We start from the raw sequence: 9,927 nt of genomic DNA, 5'->3' as shown, positions 1-9,927 counted from the left end.
GTTCTAGGACTCGTCTCCTTAATTCTCGCTTTGTTTTTCCTACATATCTCATGCCGCAGGAGCATGTGATGAGAAACCCTATATACCCTATATATATATATATGCAATTCACTAAGTATAAGTCCTCACTTACTATGCGCATGCATACTTACTTTGACAACCGAAGTCAATACAGGATAGCGGCATTAGGCATTGTATACTAAGTGCCACACGCATGCGCAGTTCATTTCACCATATTCTGAGTGAAGGCTCCTATAACCTACAAGTTATCACTACGGTTATTCCATAAACCGTTGTGAATGATTCTGATTAGAAGTCCCTTTTCCTATTTATACCTACCTGCTCTTTCGGAAACATGTCAATGTTTGACGTTTCGCTGCTTCTCGAAAATCTAAAAATTGCCGCAAACAAGAGTATATTGAATGTATCCCTACATGTCCCTTCTGTTCTGCCCACGACATTCTCCTCCCATCTTATCACCTCCTCGCACATTCACCTGCAAAACTTCTCCCGTGCGGCACCCTCTCCCTGGAATTCCCTAACGCATACTATCAGACTCTCCCCCAGCTTTCAGACATCGAAAAACTCCTTGAAACCTCACCTTTTCAAGGAAGCCTATCTAGCATACCTCTAACATTCAACTCCACCCTTCCATCTCTATTGGTACCAGCTGGCTGGCTGGACCAAGCTCCGCCCTATGTAACACCCACAAATGTCCCCACCCTCAAATCTTAATGGGACCATACTCCATCCTGATGTATACTCCGTCCCACAACGAGCAGCCACTTTACCTTTTATTTCAACATTGTCCATTATTCCCTCTAGATTGTCAACTCTCACGAGGGGAACTCTCCTTACCTCTTTATATCTGTTTGTGTTTGTCTTTATTTGAATGTAACTTTGTTTATGTAATTATTAAATCTCCGTACTCCCATTGTACCGCACTGCAGAATATGTTGGCGCTTTACAAATAAACGATGATGATAATAATAATAATAATAACAATAATAATAATAATAATGTAATATCTCTAATGGTAATCATACTGGCTGGGTAATAATTATTTTTTATATCTATTGTCCTATGTTGTTATACATACCTGCACGGGCATGTTTGAGAGTGCTTCATATGTATCCGTGTGAATGATACTAATGGTATAAGTTGCCTTTTTGTTGGGCTCATCAAAACAAGGGAAGGATTTGCGTGCATCTGTTGGTTCATGATCAGTAGCTGCAATACTCCTGTTGAAAAGAAAAAGAAAACATGTTAAATGGTACTTAAGAAAGATATCCATTCATATAATTTATTGTGATATATCAAAGCAGAGCTTGTTATTAAGAACCTGAGTATTCTTATTTAATACCAGGATGGAATCAATCACCAAAACAGCATTTGGATATTATTCATCTCCCCAACACCAATTCTTCTGATCAGTAAGATCAGACATTAATTCATGTAAACTCTTTCATGCCAAAGGTTCCTGCAGAACTTCACCACTGAGGAGGGTAACACCAAGATAGGCGAATGTGTATGTCTAAAATCATCCACTTGTGCTTTCTTTTTCACTTTATTGTTTTAAGAATAAGCATTTCATTATTTTTCAAACAGTTAAAATATAAGCAAACAGCTGCTTACTCTTACCCTCGGTGATATATATCGTCGTTGTAGACGTAAAACTCATTAAGTGCATTTTTGGCAAAAACCTCACTAAATGCCCTTGCTGACTTGGAATTTCTTGATATTTCTATTGAAAACTAATTAAAGACACCTGATCTTCAGAACTTGTCATATCAAATTACCTTCCTTTTTAAATACAATATTTTTCCTATAAAAAAGATCATTTGATCACCTTTTCCTCAGTATGCAAAGAATGTAGTTAATGACTTTTACCTCTACAATGACGGTATCATTCTTTCTTTTCGATATTGTTTGAAGCCAAGAAAGCGTTTTCCGCTTAAAAAGGGTACAGTAATTTAGCAGAGGTCAAAGGGGATTTATTTATGAATGTTTTTATTAAAGTCACCAGGCACATTTATGGTGCACTTTGGTTAATAAATGTGAAGATGTCCCAGCATCAGCACTAATGTTACAAACATGTTGGTAAGTGCATTGCGTTATGTCACTAATAGGTACTTCCAATTTTTACACACAAATTCTTTCTACTTAATATGCAGAAATAAGACTTCACTTTGACACATACAAATACGCTCACATCTACACACACCAAGATTTCAACCAGTGCCGTCTTAACGCATGGGCCCGCTGGGCAGTTGCCTGGGGGCCCCACGAGCATAGGGGCCCCAAGCTAATCTATGAACATACCAGAATTTAACACTAATTTTCCGATCAGCCACCTCAACATTGAAATCTCCCGCTAACTCGGTAGAAGGAGAAAAATTACGACTTGTAGCGGAGAGTTGGCAGGGCCCAATGCACTGCTTTCCCCGGGGGCCTATAATGCTGTTAAGACGTCCCTGATTACAACCACATGTAACAATAGAGATTATCAAGTGTTCTGACCTTTAATGTTAACCTTACTGTTCTCTGGTTAACTTTTTCACAAAAGCATATTATCTTAATTAACATAGTTTCAAAAGTGATTTGTAGAATGGTGTCTATAAAAATTATATATAATAAGCATATTCAGGGAATTAACGGCAAGCTCTGATGTGATGGTAAAAACATTTGTAGACCACCGATTTCGCTATCAGCGCTACAGTATGTTTGCGAGTCAGAACAATGTGCGGTTTGCCAACACGCCCTTTTCCAAGCCTGTTCTACTTCATTTGCATAATTTAAACACACCTTCCACGCAAGTGAACGCTACACACGCAAACACCAGCACAACACATGGAAGTACATTGTTGTAGGAGGATATACGAATACGGTGGAATACACTGCATGCCCTCTGTCATTTTCTAACCATTAGGTTATACCCTCTGCTTTACAGTAAAGCAGAGGGTATACACCAGTGTTTCACAACCGTGATTCTGCAGCACCCTGAGGTTTCGTGAGAGAACCAAAAGGGGCTGCGGGATTTCCCCGTTCTCCCACAGCAGGGAGAAAGCAGGGCAGTTTTTTGTATCCTGATTGGCTGCTGCTGGGTAATGCTGCCAATCAGGAGGGGGTGTAAGGAGCCTGGGGGAAGTGGCCAAGCAGAGGAGGAAGCAATACGGGCAGGAGAGGTGAGGCTGTGTGTTTTTCTGTCCTGTGTGCATTTGTTCTGTTCTTTTTGTGTGTTTTCTGTGACTGTCTCTGCTCTCAGTCTTTTGTGACTGTCTCTGTTCTGTGTCTCCTGTGACTCTCTGTCTATATTTTATTGATTTTTTATTTATAAAATGTTTTACCAGGAAGTAATGCATTGAGAGTTACTTCTCGTTTTCAAGTATGTCCTGGACATAGTTATGATAACAATACAGTAGGGCTCCGCTTCACTGCGTTCCGCTAATACGGCGGTACTGTTTCCTGACTTCACCCATGTATTTGTCATGTTTCCGCAAATGCGCAGAAGGGGACGCTCAACTACACACATGCACAGAAGGGGCCACCCAACTCCGCTTATGCGCAGAATGCTGCATTCTGGGACAGAGAATGAGGGAGGATGGATGGGATATCGCCGGTGAACATATTTTTTTTTCTGCAGAGCACACACATGCTATGTTCTGCTTTTAAGCGGGGGCCTGGAACCGAACCTGTCGCATGAGTGGCGCCCATCTGTACCAGGTTACATTAAATTAACAGGGTTCTCCATTATATTTAAAGAAATTTCGTGAATAGTTAAAGATAATATATGTTATAGGTGTACAGTATGTAACAGTTAAAGGCCAGATTAAAATGTGAGACAGCTTTTGTCTTGAAAGAATTTAGACCGGTGGTAGCTTTGAGAGCCTCAAGTAGGTTGTTCCAGTTGTGAGGTGCACGGTAAAAGAAGGAGGAGCGGTTGGATTCTTTGTTCAACTTGGGTCCGTGAACAGGCTTTTGGAGTCAGATCTCAGGTGATAAGTGCTGCATGTGGTAGGGGTGAGGAGCTTGTTCAGAAAGTATTTGAAGGCAAAACAGGAAAAATTTACTTTGGGGAATGGGTAAGAGAGGAAGAGAAGGAGGGGGTGAGAGAGGAACTAGACGCTCAGTTGTACAGTGTGATTAGAAAAAAAAATTGGGGGGCGGAGCGAGTCCTTTTTTTGTCTGGCAACTAGCATTTTCCATAATTTGTCGAGCCCTGTATATAATCATAATTTAGCATAATTTTCTACCTTTGCCAATCCACTGCCGAAGACCTCCCCAAGAATCTTCCAGGGACTGCGGTTGCAAACCTCTCGTTTACACATTGCTCCACCAAAATTTTCTGGCTACATCCTACCATCTTACTTTTGGTCATCGTCTTTGTCTTTTAACTTAGCTTTGAATTCACTCGAGTACCATCTTTGTCAAACAATGGTCCGGCCCACTGCCTTTTTAATTCCTTCACCCATGTGATGATATCACAGACTTTTGTTTGGTTTCAAACTCATTCATTCTTTTTCTTACACTACCGACATGATTTATTCGAGCAGGGCTAGTTCCGCAAGCCGGGGGATGCCCCGGCTTGCTAGCCCCACTCCCTCGGCGTGCCGCGCGTCACCGATGCGCGGTCACGCGTCATCGGGTGCCAGCGCCCCCTGCACGCGCGTCCAGGGCTCCCCGAGGGAGTCCTGGTGTCCCGCGATGTGGGGGACGTCGGCAGGGTGTTCCGGGGGACCCGGCGGACCCGGCAGCGGGAGGGAGAGCGCCCCGATCGGAGGGCGCTCTTCCGCTGCTTCGGCGCGCGCCCGGCACCCTCCGGCGCGCGCCAGGTTACTGCTGCGGCCGAGAACGGGCAAATGCTCAAATAAACTCGGCCGCAGCAGTATCTCTTCGAGTAATTGCCAGCATTAATTTCTACATACTTTTTTGAGTTGTCTGAAGCTTCTGAACGACGTATCTTTGCATTTAGGGTCCACATTTCATATCCATACGTGAGTATGGAAAGAATACACTGGTCGAAAACCTTCCTCTTGAGGTGCAATGGAAGGTTCACTTGAAATATTGTGTTGTGTCTTCCAAATGAGCTCCATCCCATCTTCATTCTCCTATTAATTTATTTCAAAAGGTTCCCATCCATTGTTATTTACTGGCCAAAATTGATATAGACTTCAACTTCTTCTAGTTCTATTCCATTTCTTTCGATCCTTGCAGAGTTAACACATTTGTTGAACATCACTGTGGTCTTGCTGAGATTCAGTACAATATAGTGATGTACGACGTATCTATATATAGATATAGATATATGCCATGCATATAACATTTCTTTGGTGTTTATTTAATATGTTAACCCCTTTAGTGGGTTAACCTAATATTTTCTTAGCTACTAGAAAAACATATTCTGTTGATGAGATTGCAAACGTCCCTCAATCATGTAAATCCATCCACTATACATCTGACAAGTTTTTAATTAATGTGGAATCTGAAGCATTTTGACAGCTTTGGTATTAGCGCTGACAAGGACATGAGATACTTTAATCATCTAAAATGTTATTAAAGTAAACATAATAAATCAGGGCCTTATTTAATATAATACAATAAACCGAATTGTCTGCCGCTCAACCTAATATCAGTAAATAGCAATAGTATGGTCACTCAGGTGCATAGGAAAAAAGGATCAGACAGAATACATGTGTGTCACCGAGGGGCACTGAAAGTTTCCCATAGATTGCACTCAATCAGTGTATGATATATTTAGGTAGTCATTCAGTGAGAATAGTGATTTACTTACCTTGGATTGACCTCCTCACTTCGATCCAACACCCACCACTGAGGATTTTAAACCACTGTATATATGAGTTCACTTTGTTGATATATGTATTAATAACATGTTATTATTTTTCTTGTGAGTATATCTGGGAGTTACGTCACCTTTGGTGACTTCTACCTAGCATTGTATCTAGAAGACCACTGAGTCCCTACCTAAATATATCATATACTGATTGAGTGCAATCTATGGGAAACTTTCTTTGGCCCCTCTGGGACACATAAGTATTCTGCCTTATTTAATATACTGTAAGAAAATAACACACTCGAGACAGCCGATACCCTAACTTTTAGAGACTCATGACCTCTTCTGTGAAAGTTAAATAAAATGTGTTGCTATTTGCAATTAGATGAGAAATTTGTGACAGATGCAATATTACAGAAAACAACATGCCAGTATAGTTGTCACAGATTAAATTATGCAGCATCTAGGTAAAAATAATCAGCATAAATAACCATATAAACCATGATCCAATGCCACACAATGCTTTAAACAGGAACTCATCTCCTTCAAATCCATTGAGAAGACATGTCAAGAAAATGCAGCTGTCCGGGAACATTAATGCATAATACATTACATATCATAATAATAGGTACTAAGATCTATCTACAATACTTTTCCTGACAAGGAGCAATAACAATGCAAATAAACCAGCATTTACTATGCGAGATTTTTTTCCCAAGCACTGTAGAACAGGTTTCATTATGTAATAAGGCCCAGTATTTCTTTACAAAACGAGTCCCCCACACACTGCTGTCTCATACAAAATATTGCATAACACACAGACCCTTCCCATCTGTCGTAGTTCCAGGTCCTGCTGCTCGCTAACAACAGTAAACCCCAATAAAATGTTTTTCTCTGTTGGGCTAATTTTAGAATATATGGGGCAGGCAGTGGGGTTAGCAATAGTATTTATATGAGGAGGCAACTTATTTTTGGATGTCCATACTAAAGATGCGCACAACGTCCACACAAGTTTACAAAGCCGGCGAATTATGGACTTTTCGCCAACTTGTCAAGATTTGTAATTATTTGCTCAAACATTGGCAACTCATTGGCCCAGATCCGCAAAAGGGTGCTGCGCATAAGCAAGCCTTACATCTAACTATGTGAATGGGAATCAAGGCGTGCTAAAGCTTAGCACCCTTTTTTGTATCTGGGCTGTTGTGCATTAGAAATTCACTAGAATAAATCACTGCCCTCTCTTTCAAGAGATTCACCAGATACAGTAAATTAAGTCGAGTTATATAAGCGAATAGAAAAATAGTACATTATTTGGGTGCCCGATTTATGGCAGGTTGCTCTAGCAAGTTAATGTGGTTATTTGATTTTTCATAAATCCCAAAAATACTTATTTGAATTTAAAAAAAATGTGCTCCTGCCCTAACAGCGACACTTTTTGAGACGTGCCAGTAACCTACTGCAATGCACTGCCCGCCAGGCAGCAAAGGGTTGACTGTAGTTAAATGTTCTGTTTTAATTGGCCATATAACAAAGGACACTTGTGCAACAAATGTGAATTTGTCCGGAATAGAGTTGGTACTCTAGACTTAAGAAGATGAGAATATTTCTCAGGAGAGAGTACAGTAGACCACTGAGAAATGAGTAAGAGCATCCATAAGTAGCTACATGCAATAATAACAAAAAAACAGCAGGGTATAAACCTTTAACCTGTTCAAATCCATGCAGAACTAAATTGTATTGCTTCCCTGTGCAATTATTATTGTTATTATTATTATTAATAATAATTATTATTATTTTATTATATAATTTTTTATTATATAATTATTAATAATAATAATAATGTTGTTATTATTATTATAGATATGATTAGTTAAATCCCTGATTCAATGCATATAACATGAGTTCTAAGGATTTCGTTTTCATAAAAACAGGATGCTGAAAATAATTGAGTGTGTTACATTTGTATTCTTGTGTATTTAAAAAAAACATTTAGAAGGGATTGCACTTTAAAGCAAAGTAATACAACTGATAATAAAAAGTAATACTTATATAAATAATAAAAAGATACTCAGGAAATATACTTTTACTGAAAGGCTGTAGCATAGATTACTTATTTTATTGTTAAGTACATGCACATGAGTAGAAGTTCTTTCTAAAACACCTTTTACCCTGTGCATTGCACATTGCATGGGTTGCAACATGACAGAGAATAACTCATAAACGGAACTGTAAATCCAAATCTCCCGGTGGCAAAACGTGGGCAAAAATGGAGCATAAAACTTCACCATCAAAGCGAGGATCTTTTTCTTATATACAGTAGGAATGTCGCATGATATTTTTGTTCCAGGTTTGCAGCTGGGAGACTTTGATACATAAACTCCTCAGGGTCCCTAATACTGTACAGTGTTGTCAGTGTGGATACAATTCCTTATACCACATTACCCTCTCTCACGCTGCTTCCTCTCGCACAGGCACTGAGACTGGCACTCCTAATACCATTTCTTTTCATTCTCTTCTCTCTGTCTAACATGCATTCAACTGCTCAGACTGCACAACTCATATTTTACAAACCTTGTATTCCTTACCTGGACATTATATAGGTCAATGTCCCTCCCTATATTAGCAGCAATGCATGTGAACAAAGGAACACCCTCACTGAGCTCACATCAAAACAATGCGTTACAGATCCTATGTATAATTAGAATTACCTTTAAGTATAGTAATATTAAGAAATAAGCAGCATGTAAACAAACTTGTAAATAGAAAACCCCTAATCAGTGTTTTTTTATATCACTAACATTACCAGTATTACTATTGGGAAAAAAGAAGAGGAAAGCAAATAAAGTGAAACCCCTTGAATGGAAGGGGGACTTCCCAAAGCTTTATGCATTAGAAACTCCTGTAACTGAAACGTGGAGGAAGAAAAAACAAAAACCCTCGCAAATAAAGAAATGACAGGGAAAATAATGGAAAAGAGAAGTAAAAACAGCCAAGACAAGGAGATAAGGGGAGAAATGACAGAGCAGAGGAACCTGTGCGGAGAGAAGAAAGTGAGGACAGCAAGTTAATGCATTACTTGGTCACTCCGTTCTCCTGGTAAGTTGTCCTGTAAAATCCGACCAGGGAACCGTCCAGCCGTCCTGCAAACTGCAAAGTCAGGCGGTAGGTGTCCTGCTCATTGGTATCACCAGCGTTGGGCTCCAGAACCTGTTGGGACTCGACAACCACATACTCATGGGGCAGGTAATGGAAGCACTGCTTGAGGGGGATCTGCTGGTCTGCCCCCTTGCTCAGTCTGGGTTCACCTATGATCTTGGTCTGCCTGATGTGCAGCCACAGGTGCTTGGTCTCTGGGCGGGTCAGCTTCAGCCAGATGGTCACGGTGCCGTTGTAGGTATCTTCCTCCATCTGAGGTTGCACCTCAAGCTCATAGTGCACTGGGTTGATGTAGTCGGGGAGCCTGAAAGCGCTCCAGTCCCCGCTGTGGTCATCCTTGACCGGGCAGGACTCTTGCTCCGGTTGGATGGTGGTGGGGATGGAGGCAGACGGGTTAGACTGTGTGGGTACCTCCGCTTCATTATTTCGGCAGGGTTCTGGGCGGGTCAGACCTACCCCCAGCCCTACAGATAACCCCACCACAGCCACCACCACGCTAATGATCACCACATGCATACCACGAATGCAATACTTCTTGGTCTTCAGATCAACCTCCATTTCAATGCCTTGCATATCCTTCTCAAACAGGATGTACAGAAAAGTCAACAGCAGCCGATGAGTGATTGCTGCTGATGAGAAAGCCCCTGCAGGGACTCATATATAACACCCACTGCCCCTGTCCTGAGAGCAACGCATGAGCAGAGTTGTTTCTTGGTAGTCTGCAGAACAGAGGCTACTTTGAGGCAATCTGCAACGGCACTAGCTACTTTAAATATTATTTTCCAGCCCCCACCCTCCTCCTCTTACAGGGCATACAGTGTAGTGTAATTTCAGAACAGTGCTGTGTTAATCAGCAATAGATGATGGTAGGAGAGTTATCTTAGCAAGGCTTTTATCAGCAATCCATCAACTTGTAAATAACATGCAATAGAAAGGTATCACATTTCTAAATTGGAGAGAAAGTAGATGATATGATCAAA

The 9,927-nt window shown here is 40.7% G+C and overlaps 1 protein-coding gene across 1 annotated transcript in view; it reads right to left on the bottom strand.

Moving 5' to 3' along the window:
- Positions 1-9,699, bottom strand: part of ENPEP (glutamyl aminopeptidase) — a 57,134-nt gene extending 47,435 nt beyond the window's left edge. Inside the window, exons 1-2 of the mRNA XM_075565064.1 lie at positions 8,868-9,699; positions 1,100-1,241 (exon numbers count right to left, since the gene is read on the bottom strand). Coding sequence (XP_075421179.1) covers positions 1,100-1,241; positions 8,868-9,520 — 795 coding nt within the window. The 5' untranslated portion in view covers positions 9,521-9,699. The remainder of the gene's footprint in view (positions 1-1,099; positions 1,242-8,867) is intronic.
- Positions 9,700-9,927: the final 228 nt, after the last annotated feature.

Source organism: Ascaphus truei, chromosome 1 (genome assembly GCF_040206685.1).
Source record: "Ascaphus truei isolate aAscTru1 chromosome 1, aAscTru1.hap1, whole genome shotgun sequence".
Classification (NCBI taxonomy): domain Eukaryota; kingdom Metazoa; phylum Chordata; class Amphibia; order Anura; family Ascaphidae; genus Ascaphus; species Ascaphus truei.
This window is presented reverse-complemented; position numbering and strand designations above follow the sequence as displayed.